The 27134-nt window shown below is 36.2% G+C and overlaps 1 protein-coding gene across 1 annotated transcript in view; it reads left to right on the top strand.

Annotated features, from left to right (window-relative positions):
* The window catches only part of COL5A2 (collagen type V alpha 2 chain), a 142300-nt gene that overhangs the window by 101874 nt on the left and 13292 nt on the right, over nucleotides 1–27134 (top strand). The window contains exons 17-45 of the mRNA XM_065880771.1: nucleotides 1956–2000; nucleotides 3102–3155; nucleotides 5383–5481; nucleotides 5826–5870; nucleotides 5988–6086; nucleotides 7350–7403; nucleotides 7637–7744; nucleotides 8801–8854; nucleotides 9442–9540; nucleotides 10758–10811; nucleotides 11538–11636; nucleotides 11743–11796; nucleotides 11891–11944; nucleotides 12925–12978; nucleotides 13702–13755; nucleotides 15336–15380; nucleotides 15928–16026; nucleotides 17042–17149; nucleotides 17427–17480; nucleotides 19716–19769; nucleotides 19983–20036; nucleotides 20454–20507; nucleotides 20925–21032; nucleotides 21145–21198; nucleotides 21738–21791; nucleotides 22600–22761; nucleotides 23423–23530; nucleotides 24667–24774; nucleotides 26182–26235. Coding sequence (XP_065736843.1) covers nucleotides 1956–2000; nucleotides 3102–3155; nucleotides 5383–5481; nucleotides 5826–5870; nucleotides 5988–6086; nucleotides 7350–7403; nucleotides 7637–7744; nucleotides 8801–8854; nucleotides 9442–9540; nucleotides 10758–10811; nucleotides 11538–11636; nucleotides 11743–11796; nucleotides 11891–11944; nucleotides 12925–12978; nucleotides 13702–13755; nucleotides 15336–15380; nucleotides 15928–16026; nucleotides 17042–17149; nucleotides 17427–17480; nucleotides 19716–19769; nucleotides 19983–20036; nucleotides 20454–20507; nucleotides 20925–21032; nucleotides 21145–21198; nucleotides 21738–21791; nucleotides 22600–22761; nucleotides 23423–23530; nucleotides 24667–24774; nucleotides 26182–26235 — 2142 coding nt within the window. The remainder of the gene's footprint in view (nucleotides 1–1955; nucleotides 2001–3101; nucleotides 3156–5382; nucleotides 5482–5825; nucleotides 5871–5987; nucleotides 6087–7349; nucleotides 7404–7636; nucleotides 7745–8800; nucleotides 8855–9441; nucleotides 9541–10757; nucleotides 10812–11537; nucleotides 11637–11742; nucleotides 11797–11890; nucleotides 11945–12924; nucleotides 12979–13701; nucleotides 13756–15335; nucleotides 15381–15927; nucleotides 16027–17041; nucleotides 17150–17426; nucleotides 17481–19715; nucleotides 19770–19982; nucleotides 20037–20453; nucleotides 20508–20924; nucleotides 21033–21144; nucleotides 21199–21737; nucleotides 21792–22599; nucleotides 22762–23422; nucleotides 23531–24666; nucleotides 24775–26181; nucleotides 26236–27134) is intronic.

Below are 27134 nucleotides of genomic sequence, written 5' to 3'. Positions count from 1 at the left end.
CACGGGTTCATGCCCCGGTCCAGGAATATCCCACATGCCGCGGAGTGGCTGGGCCCATGAGCCATGGCTGCTGAGCCTGTGCGTCTGGAGCCTGTGCTCCACAACAGGAGAGGCCACAACAGTGAGAGGCCCACGTACCCCCCACCAAAAAAAAAAAAAAAACTACAATGAGGTATCACCTCACACCAGTTAGAATGGGCATCATCAGAAAATCTGCAAACAACAAATGCTGGAGAGGGTGTGGAGAAAGGGGAACCCTCTTGCACTGTTGGTGAGAATGTAAATTGAAACAGCCACTGTGGAGAACAGTATGGAGGTTCCTTAAAACACCAAAAATAGAATTACCATATGATCCAGAAATCCCACTGTTGGGCATATACCCTGAGAAAACCATAATTCAAAAAGATACATGCACCCTAATGTTCATTGCAGCACTATTTACAATAGCCAAGTCATGGAAGCAACCTAAATGCCCATTGACAGATGAATGGATAAAGAAGGTGTGGTACATATATACAATGGAATATTACTCAGCCATGAAAAGGAACGAAATTGGTTCATTTGTAGAGATGTGGATGGAACTAGAGACTGTCATACAGAGTGAAGTAAGTCAGAAAGAGAAAAACAAATATCATATATTAATGCATATATGTGGAACCTAGAAAAATGGTACAGATGAACCAGTTTGCAGGGCAGAAATTGAGACACAGATGTAGAGAACAAATGTATGGACACCAAGGGGGGAAAGCGGGGGTGGGGGTGGGGGTGGGATGAATTTGGCGATTGGAATTGACATGTATACACTGATGTGTATAAAATTAATGACTAATAAGAACCTGCTGCATAAAAAAATAAATAAAATAAAATTCAAAATAGAATCCACCTGCCAATGCAGGGGAAATGGGTTTGAGCCCTCGCCTGGGAAGATCCCACATGACGTGGAGCATCTAAGCCTGTGCCCCACAGCTACTGAGCCTGCTCTCTAGAGCCCACGAGCCACAACTACTGAGCCCATGTGCCACAAATACTGAAGCCCGTACACCTAGAGACCGTGCTCCACAACAAGAGAAGCCACCACCATGAGAAGCCCGTGCACCACAGCAAAGAATAGCCCGCACTCACAGCAACGAAGGCCCAACACAGCCAAAAATAAAGAAAGAAAGAAATTTATTAAAAAAATAAAGAAACTACACCTATGAAGAAATTACTAAAATAAGCAGGATTTGCCATAGGGAGAAATTAAACTGTGTTACATTTGCAACAGAGACCTCAATCTTCATGAGCCTTCCATTCCATGGGAACAGTGGAGCTGGGATGGCTCTTCAGACTGTTTTGAATGGGGGCTAATCTTTTGTACCACTGCATTGACCATGGAAGGGCATAACCTTGGTATAGCTAACTCCTTTCAGCAGTTTGTGGGGAGGGTCTCAACTGTGAGCCATCACAGCTTATAACACTTCCAGCAGTGGTAGAATGATTATTTCTGTGCTGAAGGGGGATCTGGGTGACACCCGCAGCTTTCACTACTACTTAATTTCTTTTGTGCGTGTGTGTGTACATGTGTGTGCACATGTGCTCTAGGTTTTTGTTTTATGTGGAGCGCATTCCTTCCTCTGGGTTATTCTGACTATTAAGAAGAGCCCGGTGTTCAAAGTTTCATTGTCTTTGAGCTCATTTGATAGAAGGTGACACGTTCAAGTAAAAAGAATCATTTTAATCAGTTTGTATTTCCAGTCTTGATTTTTCTCTCTTATTGCTGTAAGGATAGATGTGCTTATTGCTACTTTACGCATGTTGTATAAATGTGTATTTTTATTGCTATTAACCTAGTTAAAGTTGTCAGTTAACCTTAATATTCATTCTCCAATTTTAACATAGACATTTTTATAACATAAATAAATTGTCAACAAATACTGTAGAAAATGCACCGTTATCTTGCCTCTTCTCCTAACTAGGGACAACGAGGTGCACATGGTATGCCTGGAAAACCTGGGCCAATGGTGAGTATATTACTTTCATATTCATTCAGTCACTTATTCATTCATTCTTCCATTTGTACATTCATTACCATTTACAAAGCACCTACTGTGTCCCAGGTGCTTGGAACAGAAAGACAATAAACACATAGTACTTGTCTTTGAAACCTGCCCTATCAAAGAAGAGAGATATATCAATTGATATTGTAGCATAATGCTATTGCTAACTTCTGTAATAGGGAAAGCAACCTGAAGTATGGGAACCTACCTGTACCGACACCAGCAGTGAGACAAAGAAGTCAAGAAAGACTTAAAGAGGAACAACTTTTAAGCTTAGTCTTGAAAGATGAGTATATAAAAAGAACAAGAATACAGCATGGTCCGTACAGTGGATATGTGAAAAACACAATAAGCTCAGGGAAATATTCAGTACTAGGAGGGTAAATCGGATTTGAAATTACTTGCCCTTAAGATGTTTTCTCCCTTGTTACTCATGAAAAGGAAACAAACTATGGGAGGAAAAATAAGTGTAATTTAAAAGGGCTTTTATTAATGCAAAACTGATGGATTTAAAATACAGTCCTCAAAGAAGAATCAGGATAACCTAGAATGAAATTCCTCTTACACTCATTTGCTTTAAATCCAGCTTTAAATCAGTGGTTTAGACTCTATTCATGCCTTCCCAAATGTAGTATAGTGACACATATTCACTCTTTATTAGCCTGAAAAAAATCACTCCAAAATATCCAGATGATTCTTAATCACCATTTTTATAAAGTGAAGTCCTAGATTTTGGTACAATGTGTAACTTTCTAAAAACTATCCTTATTACTTGGTTAACACAAAGAAAGTAATTTCTCTAGGAGCAATTGTTTCAAACAATTTGTGTTTGTGACTGACTCTCGTATGCTACAACTAGGAAATTCTGTTATGTTTAATACCACTGGACATGTCTTTTAGCACAATTTCATATCAGTGTTGTAAGGTTCTTATGATAAAATTATATTATTATCTTTGTGATTTTAAAGTACTAAGTGGATTATTCTTATATGTCAAAGTACAGAATAAAAGATTTCATGTTAATTAAAATACATGTCTAATCACTTTTCTGGTTTCTTTTAATAGGGTCCTCTTGGGATACCTGGTTCCGCTGGTTTTCCAGGAAATCCTGGGTTGAAGGTAAGACGTTACTATATTTAGCTCTTGATGACATGAATTACTTAAGTACCTGAATCCCAAAGTAAAGAATGTCATTTCTTTCATTGAAGCGTGTGGAAGTCGATCTTAACTAAGGAAAAGAGCCTAGCATATTCTCAATGTCCATTATGGTAGGGGAAAAAAAAAGAAAATGAAAAATATGATATTATTATATAATAAGTAATTAAAAGAGAATTACTTATAATCATATATTTGTAGTATCAAAGAATCTGTTGTAGTAGGACTCCAACACCAGACAATTGTAACGGCTGTGAGGGGTAAGGGTTTAATCTGAATTGGAACTCTATTCTTGGATACAGTGCCTGGCAGTAATAAATAACAGAATGTTCTAAACAATAGAAGAGTAAAACAAATCCGAGGTGGTCAAAAGGCCACACAATATTGGCCTCACTTCTGCTCCCCTTCTCCCCACCTCCACCCCCGCAACTTACACAATCATTAATGGAATGCGTGAGGAGGCTATTTGGCTGTCCATGTGGAAATGGATTGGAGTATTCTGCTGGGATGATTTACATTTGTAGTGAGTCACAACTTGTTCTTTCTCTCAACACTTTGGATGATAAATCCATGGATTACAGTGGGAGGTTATTAAGATTATATTAGCTAAATTAGTGAATAAGCTCAGAACACTACCTTCAAACTTTGAACAACACAATACGTTTGATTTTTCTCACACCCGGTTTTTCTTTGGCAATAATTTTCTTCATCTTGAAGAAGGGATTTGCTCACAAGATTCTGCTGTACAAAAATAACCGTGGCCAGTCACCTCACCTCTCTAAATCTTGTTTTCTCAGGGAATTTTATTGAAGATTAAGTGAGAAAATATGCAAACCCTTAGCATAGTGCCTGAGGCAGAGGGTGCCCTCAGTACAGACCCACGCTTCTTGTTAGTGGGGCCACTCAGATTGGATTTGAACTTCGAAACAAACAAATAAACAAACAGAAAATCTCTAGTTGACCTTTCAAGTATTCTTTGAAATGTGAGAGTCATCAAGTCAAATTATTCTTCGGCTGTCTCTAACGCTGACTTTAAATTCTGTGCCACAGGAACGTAGCTGCTTTATTTTAAAATGGTGCCCTCCGTTGGTTCACTAACCAGTCCCTCCGTTAACTGAGAACTCACTGTGAACTCAGCCGAGTAGGACCTGCTTCAGTTCTCCTCTGTATCTGATCTGCTCCCTGAAGTCCTAAATCTGCTGCCACTGACTCTGACATTGGAAGGCCCAAACTCCCTGTGTACCTCAATCAAAATAGGCAAAATCCCTTCCCTCTCTCTCTCTGTAAGACTCTCCACCCTCACACCGAGCTCTGGCTAGAGAATTCAAGGAAGAATACTCACAATGCCCCGGACTCTCACTTAGCAGGAAGTGGTTTCTGCTCCTACTGTGGCCTCTAGTTAAGACTTCACTAGCCACCATAGTTTATACAGTAGTTCACTCTGGATACTTCCCTCTCCTCCTGGGATTTTCTAATACGGGCTGTTGGCTACTGAAAACTCCTTAATAAAGTCAAACACCTCACAAAACTGTTTTAGAAATTGTTTCCCTGTCCTACCACCACCCCCAACATAAAGACCACCACCCCCGGTGTTTGTTTTTGGCCAAAATTCTGCTATACCTGTAATATTCTTCCAGGCTCTCTGGCTCTCTAGATGAAGAATAAACTTTCACGTCTAGTTCTTTGTATTTCAGTGAAGGATAATAGTGATTCCCTCTGCGATTTGATTTACATTAGTTACCTAATATGTTAGATAAAATGCAGAAACTCAGCTAAGTTTGAATTTCAGATAAATAAAGAAAAAACTTTTAGGATAAATGTGTTCCAGATATTGCATGGGACAAACTTATTCTGAAATCATTTGTTGTTTATCTGAATTAAAACTTAACCAGGCATCCTGTATTTTTATTTACTATCTGGATTCCTATCTTGGGTTGAAACAAGGGTGGCTATCAGGTGACCTTCACCAGGTTGCTCTGGTCTGCATGCCGTGGGCATCATCACATCCAGAGTGGCGGGAAGTGAGTCCATCCCTTAAGCTAAGTTAGGTACACACCCCTGGAAACTACTTTGTGCTCTCGACTCGTTTAAATGATTGGGTGTAAAATGTAAAACTCCAAATAAGCAGTCAGTTTTGAAACACACCACACTGATATTTTCTTAAATTAACGTTTTCCTCATACCCCTTTAGGGAGAAGCAGGTCCCACTGGGGCACGAGGCCCTGAAGGTCCTCAGGGGCAAAGAGGTGAAACTGGGCTACCGGGTCCTGTTGGCTCTCAAGGTCTTCCTGTAAGTTCCTAGTATATTTAGAAATTATCACTGAAAGCTGGACATGTTTTATAACTTTTGAACAAAGGCACCATATTTTAATATATTCTCTTTCAGTTCTGAATGAGTGTTTAGAACTCATGAAAACAAAAATGTCCCTTGTCAACTCTGCAAATTTTGTCTATTTTATGGAAAAGGGAATTAATTAGTCATAAAAGTGATTTTTATAATATAATGGTGGTTGATTTATTTTTCCTTTCTTTCTTTTTGGTAATTTTTCTGCCTCCTTTTGTGAGATGGGTGGACATCTGAATACCACCCTAGATATGGCTTAATATTTCATGAACTTTTCCTGTATCTTTTAGGGTGCAGTGGGAACTGATGGTACGCCTGGTGCCAAAGGCCCAACAGTGAGTAACTAACTTCATTTATGCCACATGAGGTTCAAATGGGCACAATCCTTTGGACAGTGACCATAGACTTGTGCCTAGGTCTCTGCTCATCATGTTACTCTTGCATTCCAATAGGGTTCTCCGGGTACCTCTGGTCCTCCTGGCTTAGCAGGGCCCCCTGGATCTCCAGGACCTCAGGGTAGCACTGGACCTCCAGGAATTCGAGGCCAACCGGTAATGTCTATCAAAGAATTATCATCCATTAGTATAATACAACTAAGATCGCCAGAGAAATAATATGTAATGAGATACAGTGAAACATAGATAATGTGACTTATTTGAATGAGGCAAAAGAAGGTAGGGATTTTTGTAAAGTGGAAGCCAAATGTTAATGTACAATTTACATGTTTAAATTCAAAGGGGAAAATTATTGCACTATGTTAAATTTTAGTGTTCTTTTGTTTAAAATAGTAAGGTCATAACTTCATGATCCACCTCATAGAATTTTATAGAGTTACATAACAAATATGGAGACATTTTGCAAGCCAGTATGGGGAAATACGGAGTTTTCATGGGGGGTTATAATGACAACTTGGCTAAAATGGGTTCAACAGCTATTTCTTAAGATTTATTCTTGAAGAGTGCTTCCAACATGTTGTTTATATTGAATGAGTTTCCACATTTTGTATAAATTTGTATGTTTTATATTCATATATTTATCTATTGGTAAAAATATACGGTTAGTTCTTAAGAAATAAACACATTGAGAAGCTGTGCTTATGTATCTTTTAGCTTGATATATAACAAAACTTTGTTTCCTAGTACTACTTAAAACAAATATTTTAGATCCTGATCTAAGTAATTTGATTATGCTGATAAATCCTTTTTAAACGCTAGTGACAAATTTATAAAAACATGCGTGTTGTTGGTATTTTACATTTGATTTTATCATGTTCTCAATTTAGCAATCTGGTTCCCACAAATTATAGTACAGTTGGTATTATAAAGACATACATACCCAAAACTCTTGAATACTCTGAAGATAAAATACCCTAATTGAAGTTGTCAAATCTCAATAAATAGAACATAAATATAAAATTATTTTGATTTGGGGTGAAGAAATCTATTTCCTAAAATAGACTCTAAATAGATTTATCTATTGAAGTTGTCATTGTTAGTTCTAATTTTTATTATCAAATTGTAATAATAACTGAATAATTCTAATTATCCTACTATGCATGATTAAAAACAAGATTTTAAAAGTAAATCTTTTGAAGACCCCTGTAAAATATACAAACTACTACCTAACTATACTGGATTTTATAAAATTTTCCACACATTCTACAAGATTTGCATAATTTAAAAAAATTATTATACTGCTGATTCAGTACAGACTCAGCTGCAGAAAATTTTCAAGGCCCATTCAGTGTAATAATTAAAGCAGGTTGGGCTGGATAAATATCTTGGTTCTTAAAATTATCAATGTTTTTATTTTAGGGTGATCCAGGAGTTCCAGGTTTCAAAGGAGAAGCTGGCCCAAAAGGGGAACCGGTAAGGTTTTATTTCTTTTAAATGATAAGAAGAACATGAATATTATCCAGAAATGTAAGCCCAAAATACTCAAGTACTTCAAATAATGACAGTGAGAATTATAATACTTTTGGATGGAAATAGTTTGCTTAATATAGTTTAAAATTTGTGACTGACTTATTTAAATGAATCTTTTGACTATAACTCCCTTGTCAAATGGCTCTTTCTGGTATCTGTCCTTCTGTTTTCAATAGGGGCCACATGGCATTCAGGGTCCAATAGGCCCACCTGGTGAAGAAGGCAAACGAGGTCCCCGAGGTGATCCAGGAACAGTTGGTCCTCCAGGCCCCATGGGAGAAAGGGTAAAATTTTAATGATTGAATAAATTCTTATAGTTGTGGGGGAATTACATGAATAACTTTTGGAATAGTGAGGAAAACTAGAGCAATAAAGAGAAATGCTGGCAGGTGCATTGCACAGTTCAGTATGGCTATCTTTGAATTCAGGGAGCCAACTGTCTAATCATTGTTCATTCATTCATTCATCTAATATTGACTGAACAAATGCTCTATGCCAATTTGGTATATGGTGCTTGGGATACATCAGTGAACAAGAATGCTATGGTTCCAGCCTTCATGCGGGGGCTAGTAAACAATAGTTTAGTGGGGAGGTAAGCAATAAACAAGTTAACAGTAAATAAAAATATAATTACACATTTTAATAAGTGCCATATACACTTAGGGAATAGCAGGGTGATGTGGTAGAGAGTAACTTATGACAGTAGTGTGGCATTAGGTTAGGTGGTTAGGAAATAAGATTCTTTGAGAAGATGGCATCTAGCTAAGATCTGAAGATTAAGATGAGCCAGCAAGAAAACTTGAGAGAAAAAGCATTTTTCAGCAGAGGAAACAAAAAATGCAAATCCAGGAGGCCAGAAAGGGCTTAGTGATTTTGAAGACCAGAAAAGGTTGCTGTGACTGGACTATAATGAAACAGGTCTGAAAGGGAGAATAACAATATCACCTCACTTTTGTACGGAACCTCAGAAAATGCAAAGGGCTTCACATCAGAGACAATACTAATGCCTGCAGTCACTGACATTTTGATTGTGGTAGATGGTACCATTTCTTTACCTCTTGTATCTATATCTATGTATCAGTTTTTCTCTACGTTTAATTTTACAATGAAGTGGTAAAATATTTTTTGATTTGAATAATTTTGGCTCAGTACTTACATGTAGTTTTCAAAATTTAAAATGTCTTTCTGTATAGTCAGGTTATTTTTTCTTATATATATCTATTGCTGTGTTGGGTTGATCATAGCTCCTAAAACCTTACAGTACTAAGAATAAAAATCACCCACTCATTATATATTACAAAAACATCCACAATTAAGAATCACATTTTGGTCATTTGTAGGGTGCTCCTGGCAATCGTGGTTTTCCAGGCTCTGATGGTTTACCTGGACCAAAGGTAAGGTTATCCTATCAAGGTTGACACTCCTGTGGGCAGCGTTGCAAAAGATGCCATTGTCCAGCATGGTGATCTAGCCTTGGTCCACATGGGTCCAGATCTAGAAAAGAGTTGGACACAGATGTTACTTCTACTGCCAAATCCCTCTTGTGCAATTTCTTCATTATAGAGGCCTAGGGGAGAAGGACGATGGTTGGAGGTGTATTGGAGTTTGTTTTCGAACTTTCCAGGGACATTCTTGAGAAGAATAAGCCATAAATCTTTCCTTTAGCTGATATATATTTTTTCCTTTATCTAGAAATTTAGACTGTTTCAAAATTTGGGGGTTTCTAAATCTAAGTTATTGGAGTGAGGCTCTAAACACAACTTTCATTAGTTAATGATGAAAAACCTCTATTCTACAAGGAATCCAAATGAGAACAAAATGTGAAGTGACATGGTTTACAAAGAAGTCTTTGTAACTACTTTGACAAACTCTTTTATGTTATACTAGTGGTTTGATTTGTAAAACAAGGATTTTATATATGCTTGCTTTTGTTTCCCTGCACTCCCTTTTTTCTGATATGTTCTGCTTTGCTTTGGAACAGGGGGCTCAAGGAGAGAGGGGTCCTGTAGGTTCTTCAGGACCTAAAGGAGGTCAGGGGGATCCAGGACGTCCGGGGGAACCTGGGCTTCCAGGTGCTCGGGTAAGAACACAGCACTTTTTTGCTACATCAACCCAGGAGATATGCTCCTGAGAATTCATTAAAGGTTTTTTAAAGGTTTTTTTTTTTTTTAATAGCTTGCTTTCACGACTTGGAACATTTCTTTGTTTTTTTCTTTGGGTTTGACCTGATTCATTATTTTTGAAATAATGAATGGTTTGCTATTTTTTATCATGTATAGAAAATAAACCTTCTAGTCTCCTTTATTCAAAGAGGTATGTATTAATAATTTTACCACTTGATATGAAAAGAAAATCCTTTATCAATTTTTATGATTTTTCTTTACTTGCTGATGAACAACTTATGTGATTTTTAGCACAGAGAATTCCTGACAAATTTCATTTTAACAAAATGTCACTTGAAAATTCATTAGAACTATGGAATTACCCTTATATTCAGTTGTCAACAATGCCCCTTAAAGAGAAAAGGATTATACAGAAAGCTTCATGGAAAGATACATTTGGCTTAACATAAGTTCTTTGTCCTGAACCCAGTGTTAGATATATGAGTAAAAGTCTCCTACAACCCTTTCTCCTTCTACGTGAGAAACAGGCATTGGGTTCATCTTCGATAGATATCTTCGATATTCTTCCCTAGACACATGATAAAAGGTGGAATGCCAGTTGAATGACCATTCAATTACTTTTAGTAAAAATGATCCCTGATTGTAGACTGCATTTGGACTTGGAGGACTATGAATGAATTAAAAAAACTGGTAGGAGGCATAGCTTTGGATTTCCTGAGTTTGCAGGGACTTGTACCTGGGCATTCACCTTGCTGGGACCAGTATAGTATGTCCAAGGTGCTGTTACAAATATTGGTTATGTGAGATTTCAAACCAGGGTGGCTCCTGCACCCACCACGTAGACTGATTCTCTCACATCGGGCCTCCCATTGTGGGAGGCTTAGAGTCTGGCCCTGAAGGCTGTGCTGTGAGGACTCCTCCCAGTGGGGAGCCCCACAAGTGAGGCCTTGTTGCATGTTGTGTTGTCTGCCCTGTATCCTGCCCTGTATCCTGAAGCCAGGTTGGGTGGGGTCCATGATGCTCCTGTGAGTTTGTCTAGAGGAGCCTAAGGCTACTGAGAGTGGGCATTGCAAAGTGGAACTGGATCTTTTTAATGCAGTGTTATTTTTACTCTTTAGAATCTTTACTCCAGTTGCAGGTCAGCAACAAACTGACAATTGCTTTTAATTTTTAGGGTCTGACAGGAAATCCTGGTGTTCAAGGTCCTGAAGGAAAACTTGGACCTTTGGTAAGTAATTTAAACAAAAGTCCACCACCATTAATATTTCTCAATAGACATGCAACTTACATGGTAAGATGCTTATTTAAGGTTAACATTTTTGATCAGGTGGATGCTGATCATGTTTACATATTTAAAATGTACCTTCCTCTCCTGGAAGCAAATATTAAGGATCTGCGTATTTTCAAAATGACCAAAAATTGATAGCGTTGTATTGAAATAAATGCTTGAGATTGTAATTGCTTCTCTGACATAAGTGAAAAAGTTTCCGTGATGTATTTATTAATATTAGTGGAATTTGTTAGCAACATTCTCATTTCTTGATATCCTTCCAATTTTATACATTTAAGAGATAAGTGGGTATAAATTTGACAGTTCATATATTCTGGGCCCTTTCCTTATACAGTAAATGTGAAATGGAAGTCCTGAGTTTTCATTACCACAAACAAGAGTAAATGAAAGAAGGAAGATTTCCCCTATTAATATGAGAATGTAAAGAGACATAAAGATGAGGCTTGTGTATAGAATAAGAATAAAGTCTCCATTCTAAATATTCAAATACCTCAGCAGTTGTTTTTAAGAACATTCAACTGTCCTGATTCACTAAAATAAAAATGTGGCTTAATTTAAAACTTACATAACTTTTGTAGTAAGGAAAGGCAAGTGACAATTTGGGTGATGTAACATTCAGAGAGAACTTATGTGAAACTTACATTGCTCCTGTCAATTTTGTAGGGTGCTCCAGGAGAGGATGGCCGGCCAGGTCCTCCAGGCTCCATAGGAATCAGAGGGCAGCCTGGGAGTATGGGTCTTCCAGGCCCCAAAGGTAGCAGTGTGAGTACAGTGTATAATGTTGCCATCTCATCATAATCCTCACTTGGAGCTGACATGTTTATAGCAAACTGATTGAAATTTAAATTAGTTTGCATTGATTCTTTAGGGTGACCCTGGAAAACCTGGAGAAGCAGGAAATGCTGGTGTTCCTGGGCAGAGGGTAACTACACATTTTCTGCTAAAGAAAAAAATATATATGAAATTACCCAAATTCTCATGGTCTCACCTCATAAATTATCTCTCTGCGATGCTAGGGAGCTCCTGGAAAAGATGGTGAAGTTGGTCCTTCCGGTCCTGTGGGCCCCCCGGTATGTAAGTTTTAGTGAGAATATATTCACATTGCATTCTTCAGTGATGTTTGTCTGAGACTTTACTCATGGATAGGTTCTGGGGGGAAGTAAATAAAAAAGTGCAAGATGGAAGAATTTCGGTTATATCTTTTCTTTTGATTCCTGTGCTGGCATCTTCTGCCTTTTTAAGTAGAATTATTGGTCTTTTCATTTTAAACTTCTATGAAATGCTGATGGTAAAAGCTACCTCATCATCTCTATGTTATCACAGTTGAAAATTATGTGAGGAAAGTAGTGTCTGACAAATATTTTATACTGTATTTTATTTAAAAAATATAAATACTCGATTATACCAGGTTTTTTTTCCTAATATTGTGTCTTATAGAAATTTATTTAAGCGTTTTGTTTTGTTTTGTTTTGTTTTTTTGGATGGACTAAAAAGGAATAATATTTATCCTTTGAGGTATATTTTCATCCTAGGATTTTAAAATTGTGTTTATCAGAAATATTATGGCATGTTTATTTGTTTTGGAATGGGGCAATTTAAATATCTTTTTTAAAATGTTAGCTTTGCTTTCTTTAGTTATTCTAGTTTTGAAGGTTTGATTAATAATTTTTATAACACTGAGAAACAAACTACAATGGAAACATTAATTACCTTTTAGATTAGACATATAAAAGTAATGGATTTTTCCATGCCAATAGTCAATTTCCCCCCAAATTTTACAGTTGGCTCCAGACATTTATGTTTGGATAAAAAATGAACATATGTTATCAGTTTCTTCACTGGCTTTAGAAGATATTTTCTCACCATCAGGGACTTCAAACGATACAATTAGTTGACATTTAGGACTAGTTTATTATCTTGCTAAAGTGAAAAACTTGTGATTGGAAGAAATACAAAGAAATATAAATACTTCTGGTGGTTCACACAAGTAGGAAGCAGACATAAGGATCTGGCTCTTGATGTTCATGGTTTTCTTTCCTTCGTGACTTAGGGTCTAGCTGGGGAGAGAGGAGAACAGGGCCCTCCAGGCCCCACTGGCTTTCAGGTATGCACTGACTCAGTCTTCCATTTCTTCTTCCCCTAACCAAAATGCTTTTTAATAAAAAGATATGGTTGAATGATGTGAAATTCTACAATTTTCAAAGGGGTCATTCCTCTTTTAGTAAATAAGATAGACATTTGGACAAAATCAAACATTTTTACTCAAAGAGAAGGAACAGATTTCCCCTGAACAACTGATCAAACCCCAAACCTATTAACAAATTATAAATCATAAAATGTTCTTAATATCTCAATAAGATTTATTTAACTATATTGAGGCTTATCTAATTTTATTGACACAGTGTCTAAAATTTTTTGTTGAACAAATTTTCATGATTTATTTAATTAAATATGATGGTAGATTAATAGCACAGATAATCATAATTTGGGGAAAAAACTGTCAGGACTAACTTTCAATATTCTAGCAGCCTAAAGTATTGTTCTCAAAGCCATTAAAAGCTCCACAAATATAAAGAACCTACTGTTATATTCTTACCTCTTTTTTGCTAAGTGGTGTGCAAATGAAAATCTAAACCTACGAACTGACTAGCTGCTGTGTTATGTTAGGGGATGTAGGTTTCTCATTTTGCTTTGCTTAACTTGTGTTTAAATAATGTCTTTTGCTTGAAAATATAGTCAGGGAGCTCTATGAATTGTGAACTGTTAACACTGGTGGCCTATTAAATTTCCACAGAGTCACAATTTTATATTCTTACTTTTGCTTTAGGGGCTTCCTGGTCCTCCAGGGCCTCCTGGGGAAGGTGGAAAGCCAGGTGATCAGGTAAGTGTTTAAATAATAAGGATAGCGATACTAAAAATTGCTAACATAATATCACTTACTATGTGTCAGGCTCTGTTCTGCTTTGCTTTAAATTAATTATCTCCTTTAATCCTCAAAACAACTCTTATGTACTAGGTACTATTATTATTATTATGTCCATTTTACAGATGAGGAAAATAAGGCACACGGATGTTAAGTAATTTTCCCAAAGTCACACAGCTGATATGATTTGAACCCAGGTCATGTGCTTATACTGTGTTCTTAATCACTAAATATGTCTTACTGTACATTTTACTGGAGGCTTCATAAACGTTTAGGAACAGAAACTTACCATTTTATTTCTGTCATTTTACCAGCACATAGGTTTATGTAATTTATTTTTCTTTGAGTGATTTATTCATTCAACTGTTCAAAAATATTTACTGAGCACTCTGTGCTAAGCTCTACTAAGCCTTGGCCTGAACCAATTGAACAAGATGGACATGGACCTTGCCTTATATTTTATTTTACTAGGAGACAGAGAGTATAGAAAGTCAGTTACAACAGTAGCATATTCTAAATGCTATGGTAAGAGAGGCACTGTGTGTATGTAAACCTAGAAGATGCACCTAATTCAGACATTGGGGTTTAGAAAAAGTTTCCTGGACAAAATAGTATCTTTTATAAGATCTGAAGGAAGAATGATGGTAAGCGGGGAGCAGGGAAGGTAAGAAAATGCTCCAGGAAATGCAAACAGCAAGTGCAAAGGCTTGATGATCAAATTTAGGCACTGAAAAAAGTTCAGTAGGTCAGAAATGTGAAATACAGGTTGAGGAGGGTGAAGAAGAGGCTGGAGAATGACAGGGGCCTGATTCTGGAAAGTCTTAATTTGAGTCTAGTTTGTTCTTATTATTAGAGTAATGGGAATCTAATGAAGGGCTTTTAAGTAGAGAGAAATACTATTACATTTGGGTTTTAGGAAGATCATGCCACAATGAAGACAATACATTTCAAGGGACAAGACTGGAGGCCTACTTGATATAGTTACTGTCTCTATCAAACAGAGAAGTTTTAAATGACAAATTTTCCTTTAGTTAAGAACAAACTTTTAATGTAGTCATGACAGCATTAGTTTGAACCCACAATTCCTAGTACAGTGTGTTGTCTATATTATATGTTCAAGGAATATTTATTAAATTGAATTGAATTGGTTCTATTTAAAAGATTAGTACTTCATTGCTTTTAATTTCACTTTCCTCTGTTAAGTTTTTCACATTCCATTAGGAAATAAAAGGCCTTTTGCTTTTATTTTATTGTTGCTAAAAGTAATATCTTTGTGAGATAATATTTTGAATGAACTCATTGCCAAAAATCAATCATTCAGGTATAATATAAACTTTTCTGGAAAAGTATTTCCATCCAATGTATATGATATCCCATTGTTTATAAAACTGTACATATTTTTCTTTCTTCAATATTATGGGCTTAGTCAGACTTCTAATAGTATGTTAGAAGAAATTAGGAATATGATCTGGAAAGATTTCTAATAAATACCTAAAGTTCAGTTGAAAGTTTTTCATTTAAAAAGATGTATTTTATAGGGAGTTCCTGGAGATCCTGGAGCAGTTGGCCCATTAGGACCTAGAGTAAGTATTTTCTTCTTCTTCATGATTAACTTTGTGTCCACTGGCTTCAGTTTGAAAAAGCATCTTTTATCTTAAACTGGGCTTTAATTGTTACAGTTTTTTACTTAATGAAAATCAATCTTATGAGAAATATTTTGTGCTGTGAAACTAGTATATGCTTACTTCAAGTTCATTTCTTATTAAATTAGAAAACTGAGTCTTAATAGTTGCTCATTTCTAAATTTTTCCCCAGTAGAAGTCATTTTTCACATTTCCAGGAACACTTTTTTTTTTTTTTTTCCTGTGGTACGCGGGCCTCTCACCGCTGCGGCCTCTCCCGTTGTGGAGCACAGGCTCTGGACGCGCAGGCTCAGCGGCCATGGCTCACGGGCCCAGCAGCTCCGCGGCATGTGGGATCTTCCCGGACTGGGGCATGAACCCGTGTCCCCTGTATTTATTGGCAGGCAGATTCCCAACCACTGCGCCACCAGGGAAGCCCATCCAGGAGCACTTTTAACCCATTTTCAGATCAAGCACTGAGACTGTTTGACATTCCTATGTTGTGTAGGGAGAACGAGGAAATCCAGGGGAAAGAGGAGAACCAGGAATAACCGGACTTCCTGGTGAGAAGGGAATGGCTGGAGGACACGGTCCTGATGGTCCAAAAGTAAGTATGGTAGTGAGCTCAGTAGTTTAAAATGGTCTAAAATTACTGCTCAATAAACACATAATGGTGCTAGGATTTATTATTATTTATTTCTTTTGTTTTTACAAAATATTTGATTATATAATTTCTTCAACAAATATTTAATGAGCACCTTCTTGGCTTTTCTTTGGCACTAAAGAGTCAGCTAAAAAAGAATCTCTTCTTTGATGGGATTTTTGATCACTACATAAAGTAGTGATACATTCTCATATACAAACCTATTTCTAATATTTATTTATATAACTTTTATTAATGACATATTAATAAGCAGAGACAATAAATCGAAAATTGTGTAATTTATTAGGATGTCTTCCTAATCATATGCTCCATTTTCCTTGTCTCAGTTTCTACAGTTCTGCTTACTTAATATATGAAAGTATGTCACTTTTGAAATCTGAAAGTACAATACATTATAAGGCAAAAATCAGTACCATTTCCTTTTGGGTGCTGTTTTAAAATTGGTAGAAGACTGTGTGGCCAACTTCAGCGCAAACAACTGAAGTAGAATTTTTCATGATCATATAATATTAGATCCCTTATTACTTTCAAAGGTCAGAGTGATTAAAGAAGATCTGCTTCAATTTAATTACTGAATGAGCCGAAAAGCCAACTTCCTATCATGGGTTCTTTAGAGAGAGAATGGAATACTCTCTAAATGTGATGTCTTCTTTTTTTATTAGAATCCCTATGATGTTGCCAAAAAAAGAAAATAAAAAGGCAATTCTATCATTTTTATTTGAATTGGTACCCAATTTCTCCAAAGAGACTGTTGACAACAAACCAACAATCGAAACAGCAAGATCTGATTTTTTTTAAATGAACTCAGAGTCAGTTTTCCCAAATGAAAAATATAAGCACTAGGTTGAACCACATGAAATTGCCAAGATTCTACTATTTTTGATTTACCAAAACAGGAATTTCATATAGTTTCAACCTTAAAATATAGGGGAGCTTACTTATTGTTGGTTCATTTCAGGGCAGTCCAGGACCAACTGGGACCCCTGGAGATACAGGCCCACCAGGTCTTCAAGGTATGCCGGGAGAAAGAGGAATTGCAGGAACTCCTGGCCCCAAGGGTGACAGAGTAAGTTTGGTTTGTTTAGTTCATCCATTTACACTTTCTACTGATAATGATTTCCTGGGCAGACTTTTACTTCTACCACCCTAAGTCACAAGTCATTCATTCATTTATTCTTTCAATATATGTGTACTTAGAAAATGTTCAGTCCCAGGCATTGTTCTAGGCCCAAGGGGATACAGCTGTGAACATTAGAGAGACGTCCCTGCTCTCATGAAGCTTCCATGCAAGTGTAGGAAAAAGACAATTAAATGATTAAATGGTGTTTTGTATGTTTTTCCAGGGTGGCATAGGAGAGAAAGGTGCTGAAGGCACAGCTGGAAATGATGGAGCAAGAGTAAGTGAAAGCATTCCTTTCCGCAGCTGGGCTAGGAATCAACATCATCACTATCATATGAATTTGCCTGAACTTTAAAAAATAAGGTTCATGTTTCCATGGTTGTCAGGATTAGGAGAATGATGAGATCTGAGATTTGACACTGATGGACCACAGATATTCATTTTGCTTACCTTGAATTAGAACAAGCCAAAAAATAGTCATTATTGAGAGAATGAAGTAAGACACATTTTTATTATGCATATGAGATTGGTGCTTTAAGCGGTAGGGCCCTCTTTATCTTTATTATCTTTTTATTTCAAGGGCAATGTTTATTTTTATTAAAATGCTGCTCTAGTGAGTTACCTTAGACCTAATTCCAGTGCAGGCAAGTAGAGTTTTACAGAGTAGCCAAAGGTGTGACAAATGTTTCTCAATATACTAAATGTTAGGGGTGAGAAAATTACTGCATGATGAATCGTCATTAATGCTTTCATTGATAAAGAGGCTGAATAAGTGAAATGTAAAGAAGGATTGTTTAATATCCTTCCAGAAATTGACATTTAACAAACTTTATGTCCTTAAAAATGGAATGTATTTGCAATTCTAAGGATAATCAGACAATCAGACTGAAAATATATTTTCAAACATGAATGATCCTCTCAGGTAAGAGCAGGTAGTTACAGTTGCTCAGACAGTCAGCATTTCCTGGAAATAGTTCCTGATATTTGATAAATAGTTTCTGGTTCAGTATGACATGGTTTGCTGTTAGTTGTCATGCTGTGTCCTGACAATAGCCGTTATACTATTTAAAAAGAGATGACACTGAACCACTGTTAATATTTTGATTCTGTCCATTGAGCCACTGTTAATACATTGATTATATTAACTTTTGATTAAAGAAATAAAGTAAATTATAGAAAAGTTTTAGCCTTAGTGATAATTATCCCTTTTTTCTTTTTCTGGAAAGCTAATTAAGGGTGAAGCACTTAGTTTAGCAAATTATGAACTCAAAATATCTTTTGCCTTTTAATTAAATCTAATATTTGATTTAATATTTTTAAAAAGTGGTCTAAGTAAATCCGGTTTATGGTTTGTATTTCACATCATGGTTGCTCTGGAGTGCACAGTAAGTAGTGTGCTGTTTGAAGGAGAGATGCATTGACAGTTTATTTTAAGGAGAAAGCTGAAATACATATCTATTGTTCCTTTGAACTATGAAAATGCAATGCAGTAGGATCAAGATTTAAGCAATGACTGCTTCATTTTTAGTGAGGGAAATATGTTGTTTTAGGGAAGAAGCAGAGCAGAGCATTTGCTGTAATCTCATGGTAAAGGAAAAAAAAAATGAATCACTTTTTTTCTGTATGAAAAAAATGAGAACGTAATAAAGTCACCTTTATATTTAATCAAATCCTTTAAGGAAGTATATTAGGTAAATGGATGGCAGAACATTGTTTCATTATAGATCTAGAGAATTTAAGATCACAGTTTTCTTATGTTCTTGTCACAGATATAAAATTAAAAAGTCATTTTGTTCCTTAAGTTTCTGCAGTAATGCATGTAGAAATTAAATGACAAAAGGATATCTGGGCGGCTTGTGAAGAGGCAATACACAAATATGAGAGAGAAAACCTGTCTTAGGAAGGATTCCAATGCAGTGCAGCAGTTTAAAGATTGTAACCTCATGTCAAGAAAACCCCATGTGGTAGCACCCTACATTCTGAGCCAGAGAACAGCGTCATCTTCAGTGTAGCGGGGTAGTGCAACTCCTTTTCATCACAGGGGAATGTGGAAAACTGAGTGCTTTAGTAGAATTTCACTTTTTTAAAAAAAACAAAGGAGTGATATTTCACTAGTATAATTTAAGAATATAGTATTCTATACAAAAAAAGAAAAGCCTCTTCAATCTATTGTCACATTTCAAATAGGTATTAGCAAAATTAAATAAGCTAAGAAACACAGAAACACTGTTGAAGGGTAGCGCTAATTTCATACTAATGTTTGAAGAAGGTGTTATATATGGAGGAGTTGAGTTGGATGAAAGAGATTAAAACGTTTTGTGGAGAAAATCCATTGGAAATTGTTTTAGTCTATATAAAATATTGAGAATATACAGTTATGTCATTTATTATAGGTAATGTTTTACAAAAGCAGTCAACTGTAACAAAATAGTCCCTTCTTTGTTAGTTTGTTTACACATGGAGATTTCTGTGCATTCTTTTCCTCAGTATGCCTATGTTATGTTAATTGCAGGGTCTTCCGGGTCCCTTGGGTCCTCCTGGTCCTGCAGGTCCTACTGGAGAAAAGGTAATGTCACAAGTTGTTATTTTGTGGACTTAAAATCCTGAGATTTGAATGCTGGATCTTTTTCATAATGTTTTCTCTTTCATAAAATTTGACAGTTGGACTAGATCATCTCAGAGTTCTCCTCCCATCCGCCCTACACATAGGGCCCAAATCCTACAGTTATACTGTTTTGCCACTGCTTTGGACAATAACAATCTAAAATCTGCTTTCTAGGGAGAACCTGGCCCTCGAGGTTTAGTTGGCCCACCTGGCTCCCGTGGGAATCCTGTAAGTGAGAGTATTTTGATGTTCTTTAGTATGAGCTTGAGCAGTAAAACGATTCATCATTTTGTCTTGATATTTATAAAACCATGCCTGTTGGATTAGGTTACTTTTAACTTCCTGGTTTTCACCTTTTACTATTCTCATTAAACTTAAAAAAAATCATTGCATTATTTCTATACAATCTATTAAGTCTAGGTAGGCAGCTCATTTACTAAGTAATTAGAAGCTTCTTTGAGACTTTGGGCCTTGGAAAATTTCTTCTATGACCCTTTACATCACGCTTAAGAGTCCTCCTCAAGCAATATGTCTGCTTTCTCTATATGTACATTTCAAGACACTACAAATTTATATAATTGCATTTTAAAATACTGTTCCTATTTAGAATAATGTGTGAAAGCTACAGTAATGTTTGTCTTCTAGGGTTCTCGTGGTGAAAATGGCCCAACTGGAGCCGTTGGTTTTGCTGGACCCCAGGTATGATTTTCAAATATCCCTAATTTACAAATGAACATTCCTCTTGTTACAGCAATGAACTTAATTACTTATCATTGTCATGTGTTTTGAGGGTATATTCAAGATTCTGGAAAACATAGTTTTCTAGGCAATATTCTCATTTCAATACATATTTTCATGAACTGGCCCCAAAATGGATGAATTTGCATTATATTGAATTATATACTTATTTGTTATAATAAAAATGTGGTGGTGTAACATTTTTTCAGACTGTCTTCAAAGATCTTATCAGGGCCTTTTCTTTTCTTCTATGCTTTTATACTGATTTCAAAGCACCATTATACCATATATGAAAAAATGATATGTTAGGAATAATTATCATGAAATAATATATCTATAAGTTTTATGATCAATTGTTTATTTGTTCAATTAATGTAGGGTCCTGATGGGCAGCCTGGAGTAAAAGGTGAACCTGGAGAGCCAGGACAGAAGGGCGATGCTGGCTCTCCTGGACCACAAGGTCTAGCAGGATCCCCAGGCCCTCATGTAAGTTTCAAATAAAAAAAACACAACTTGAGTCCAGTGCCCACTGTTTGACCTTGTGTTTAGACCATATTTCTATCCTATAGTGATCTTTTGTTTGTTTCATTCTATTTAGGGTCCTAATGGCGTTCCTGGACTAAAAGGTGGTCGAGGAACTCAGGGTCCACCTGTAAGTTGGTTTGAAGCTCTGGGAATTACACACAGCTAGCCACAGATACCTATTATTTTATAGCCATTTTAAAGTTCATTTGAACCTGTAACAACAAATTTTTAGTTGTATAACTATACAGTAGTGGAAGGAGTGCTTAACTTTGATGCAGATCTGGGTTAAAATTAGTTTTTTGATCTTGGAGACCCAGCTGCCTCATATGTAACATAAATAATATATTACCTATGGAAGAGGGAATGAATAATGTCAAAGTACTTTGTATAATTCTGTTATATAAAATATTAATGTGATTCTAGCCCTTGCCTTCAATATACTTGTATGTATTCAAGAGAAATGGAAAGTGGAAAGAGAAAAATAGTATCCTTCCTACTAGTTAATCCAGATCCATTCCCAAAAACATAGGATACAAGAAAAAATATATATTGGTCATAACAAGAGGAATATAAAGGCCTAAGTATCCCTGTAAAATTAATACTCCCTATAAAGTGTATAGAATTAATTTTTATTTTAAAATTACTTATATGATATTATATTTCTAGGGTGCTACAGGATTTCCTGGTTCTGCCGGCAGAGTTGGACCTCCAGGTCCTACTGTAAGTCGATTCAGTAATTGAAATCATTGATAGTAGAGTAATTTTACACACACATAAAAATATACACAAACACATACATATGTACATATTATAATGATACACACATATATTTGATTGAGTTATTATTTGTTCTTTTGTTTAATCCCTTAATTAGTTGTTATCCCATGTTGACAACTCTTGTCCCAATAATTCATAGTGGTAAGCTGTCGAGCAAATCCTTCTTGAATCATCCAGTGTTTCCTAGAGGAGCTTATTTGCAAATCCTTTTAAGCCCCAATGTTTGACTGTTACTTCATTTGGGCACTAAATAGTAAAAGTATTGTGTGCTAATAATCATTTCTTTCAGTTAGGAAGAATCTCTGAAATTATCTTTAATAAAAGCTATTCTTTCATTATAAGATCAGGTCAGACAATAAAATATCAATATTATGTATTCATTGTTGGGGCAGAGCCTTATGGAGTTTGAAAATTCAAGTTAACTTCAACACACTTTTTTTTTTTGCAATTCCAAATCACTTTACTTTTATTTATTTTTTAATTTAAGTATAGTTGATTTTTCAATATTGTCAGCACACTTTTAATAATGACTAAAAGGTAATTGCAAATAATTAGATTTTCCTCTGGGAAATGAATCAGCTGTGTGGCAGCTGTGCTTTTTATTTTTGTTTAAATCCACTGAGTGATCATCTAACAGGAAAAATGGACCTCTGAGGCTTGGGAATCTGCCTCTGAGGCAGAGACCATCACATTAGGTCTTCTAACGTGGCTTCCATTTTGCCCTCCTGGGTCTCTTTCTATGTTGTACTAGGGAGCTCCAGGACCTGCAGGGCCCTTAGGGGAACCTGGGAAGGAGGGACCTCCAGGTCTTCCTGGGGACCCCGGCTCTCACGGACGAGTAGGAGATCGAGGACCAGCTGGCCCCCCTGGTGGCCCAGGAGACAAAGGGGACCCAGGAGAAGATGGGCAACCTGTAAGTTTGGAATCTTTGTTCTAGACCACCTCTAACTGAGATATTTACTAGTAAAAATTCATAAGAATTACTGCCACAGAGAAACTGTTTATATATTATCCTGAGCACTTTCATAATCCTTTAAATGCATTATGCCCTATAGGTTTTTAATTTATAATTCTCTGCTCTAGGAAAAAGTATATGTACAGATATAAAAATATAATAGTCATGGATATGGTGTTCAGAAACTAAACAAGGAAACATTTTTTGTTAAATATTTGTATTGAATGAAGAATCTTTTTTTAAACCAAACTATTGTATTTAATATCCAAATGCCTCAACATTAACATGTTTAGATAGAGCCCTATTTCTTTGTTTTAAAATTTTTCTAGTCATTTTAAAAAGAGGAAAAATATTTGCCTGAATAGTTACCTTTTTTATTCTACTAATATTCACATTAATCTTCAAGTTCCTTTCCAACTAAATGGGCCATTCTCACCTTTAAATAATGTTAGAGGCTCAGTGTGGATTATACATCTTGACTACTCATACATAGTATGGTTTTATGGAACAGAGAACTTTTTCTCATACCAAAAAACCTGTAAAGCTGTGATCTATTGTAAAGTGCTTGCATATAGTTTTCCCTGGAGAATTCCTCATTATAGTTTGTCCTCAAAATTAGGGTCCAGATGGTCCCCCTGGTCCAGCTGGAACTACTGGGCAAAGAGGAATCGTCGGCATGCCGGGGCAGCGTGGAGAGCGAGGGATGCCCGGCCTTCCAGGCCCAGCAGTGAGTAGCTGCACTGGTTGATATTTCATCTGATTATATGCAATAAAATTTGTGAAGGGAAAATTTATCTTTTTTTTCTTAATAGATTTGAAGTCTTTTTTAGACACAGATTCTGAGTATCTTAAAAACCTTTTGACTTTAAATGTCAAATTCTTTACTTAAGTACCTTAGAAAGTCCTTGAAAAATATAGTCATTTAACTCTGGGACTAGAGAAGTAGACAAATAAGGATATAGATTTTGGTGACTCTAAATCTTTCTTCAAAGATTAAAAATATCCATGGAGCTAGAGAAAGGGGATAATCTCCTGGTGAGTAGGTAGCCTCTTTTTAAATAAGCATGCCTAACAGAAACACTCATATTTCACAGTTGAGAGAGTAAGTTTTCATAAACCATCAAAGGGAAGAAGTAGTTGAGCTAAAGTAATATTGGAGGTGAAAGTGGGGTGAACAATAAAGAAGGATTCTGAAAGTAATCTCCTGTTCCCTGGAGGGTGCTAAGAATTTCATATTCCCTGGAGTATGGATAAAAGTTTAACTCACTGTTAGCTTTGAAGAGACTAAATTTTACTGCTGAAAGTTTACATGCTTGAGAAAAAAATGGTGTTTTTATATGGAATGTAGACAGAGAGATTTACTGCTGGGATCTTGGAACTGGGGACATGTGGGTGGAGATGTGAAACCAGAAAACCAGGAGTTAAGGGCTGTCTTATTGTTATCAGGAGTGAGCCAAGGAACCTGGAGGTAAAATCTCCCAATACTGAGACCAAAGTTCCAGGATATGGAAGTAAAGTGAGCAGACAAAGCAGAAATGAATAAAGATGAGCAAATCTTACTAGTGACACAGATTCAAGAAGGGCATCCAGAAATGACAATGATACATCAGATTAGAAACCAAAATGAACCTGACTTGGTGCAAAGGATGCTTTTTATTCCCTTTGATATGTCAGGATGATTGTGATAAGAAGTGCACATGCCTCTGGGAAGGCACTACAGTGACCTGAGTGTTGTGGGATAATGGACAATTATTACTATAGAAGGAGGGACTGGGGTGCCATTTGAATAAATGTAGCCTTTATGTGAACTGGCCTCCTTAAACTTCTTCAGAAGTGGTGGACATATTTGTACTTTTATTTCAGGGCACACCAGGAAAAGTAGGACCAACTGGTGCACCAGGAGATAAAGGCCCGCCTGGACCAGTGGGGCCCCCAGGCTCAAATGGCCCTGTGGGAGAACCAGGACCTGAAGTGAGTACTACAGTGAAAATCCCTCTCCCCTCCTCATCTGGGTGTTCCGGGGACATTTTTTAAATTTAGAAGTCAATTTAGAAATTGTACATTTGACCTGAAGGAAGTTTCCTAGTGATGTTTCTTGATGTGTTCTTGCCTAGAGAGTTGACGAAATGATGACATAAGAAAAAGTAGTAAGATTTGTGTCTTGCACTGACTTTCGTCTAGTCTGGAGCCAAGTATTTTAGTTGATTTATTTTGTTGCCAAATTATTTTGAAGGTGAAAGGACACAACCATTTACCTTTTCTCTTATTAGTATTTCATTCTGTAATGGCATATTTGTCAAAATTGCCAAGTTTTATGGTGATAGGATTAATATAATTGTTACAGCTTGTGAAGTAGACATGCTTTTACTTACATATCCCTATAAAGTTACATTATGGAGATCATGTTCCCTTAGTCTCTTCTGAGAGGAAATCAGCTTTTGAAAGGTGATTTGAGAAGTTATAGGTTGGAATTTCCTCTGTTCAGTGCTTTAATGAGTAAATCACCAAACATTTAGTGTCACATTTTCTTGAAAGAAACAATCAATGCCTTTCAAAGCAATTTTTGCTCAAATGGTAAAAATATAGTTCTGAAAAAAATCAAAATAAAATAGGAAAAGGAGACTATATATTTTTTAAAGTAATTTAATATCTAAACAGATATTTTACTTTAAACTTTAAGGATATTATTTGGGTAAGTAAATGTGAGGGAAACCATTCACTGATAATATAAACAAAACATAAAATACCGGGAATGTAATTGTTGTCTATTTATTTAGAAGAATTTGAATACTTTTTCTTTTTTAAAAATAAAAAATAGAAATGAGGAATTTAGACTTAGTGCAGGAGGCACACCAGGAGGAATGTCTGGGGGCTTCTCTGGTGGTAGAGCTCCTCCATCTGGTGGCACCTCCTCTGGGCCCACCATTGAAGAGGTTGATTAAGCCAACCTGAACATAGATTTAGTACTGTTTCACACCAAACATTGAAGAGCCCAAATTTGTGGCAAATGTCAGGACAGTTTTAAAGTTGAGCTGCTATAGTAAATAACTGGGCATTCTTAATACTTGAATATGAAATACGTATGTGGGGAAAGGAAATAACATTGCACTTTATAAGCACTGAATTGTAAGTGGAAAATAGTGTCTTAAACAAAACTGCGTTTAAAGTTGGCACCAAAAATGTAAGAATGTGTTAATAATTTTACAGGCAAATCAAAGTAATAGAAAGATGGCAGAAGACTTTCTTCTACTGAAATTTCCATAAATGCTAATTTATAATATGGAAGAGAGGTGGAAAACATGCTGTAATTTTTCTGGCAATTGGAATGTGATTTTTTATTACTCAGTTAATTCATTTTTCAAATATGATTCTTTATAGGGTCCAGCTGGTAATGATGGTACTCCAGGACGGGATGGTGCTGTTGGAGAACGTGTAAGGGCAATTTCACTGATTAAAAAATCTGGAGTAATGTAAATTTGAAATCTTTGTAATACTAAAGAGTAAAAAGCTACTCTTTCTTCTCATAGCTCCAATGCAGCCCTGAAATTTCTGATTGTAACAATCTTTTTTGTAATGTCATAATTTGAGTAGATCTTATAAATGAAAGTTTGAATACACAGCCAAGTGAGATGGCATTTTTTTAATTAACAGTAGGAAAAGGTACACCATGAAGGCTTTGGATGAGGATACATATGAAGTAGTCTAAATTTCAAACTCATTCACAAAAGTATGGCAGCACAAATAGAGCTGTGTAACATCTAAATTTCTCTACTCACCTCCTAAAGTGAATGCCCCATGAGGAAATAAACCATGTCTTTCTAAATATTGTATATTTCATGATGTGTTTTTAAATTAGACATGTGCTGAACTGAAAATATCCCCAAATTTATCTGAAACTCTAGTGTCTTTGGGCAGTCACACAGTTGTCTCAGACTACTTAGTAGTAAATGGAAGGCAAAAACAAAAACCCTCTCTAATGTCTATTATGATGCAGAGGCTCTTTCCACTCCAGGAGCTCATCATGTAGCAGAATGGGCTTTGAAACCTGAGAGACCTGGTTGGAATCTTGATTCTTTAAGTAACTAGCTATGTGATCTTGAACATATTTTCTGAACCTCAATTTTCAAGTACTTTAAATATGATTCGTACCTATACCACTGGGCATTTGTGTTTCAAATAACTTGTTTAAAGTATCTAGTAGGCACTCAAAGAGAGGGGAAGAAAGAGTTTTGAAGAATCTTGGGGTAAGGCCACTCCCCTCCATCTACCGTAAAGCCAAGGAATGCAAATTCTCTTGGCATCTAGGTTTTTCCCTCGGTCGGTAATATATT

The sequence above is a fragment of the Phocoena phocoena genome, chromosome 7 (assembly GCF_963924675.1).
Source record: "Phocoena phocoena chromosome 7, mPhoPho1.1, whole genome shotgun sequence".
Classification (NCBI taxonomy): Eukaryota; Metazoa; Chordata; class Mammalia; order Artiodactyla; family Phocoenidae; genus Phocoena; species Phocoena phocoena.
This window is presented reverse-complemented; position numbering and strand designations above follow the sequence as displayed.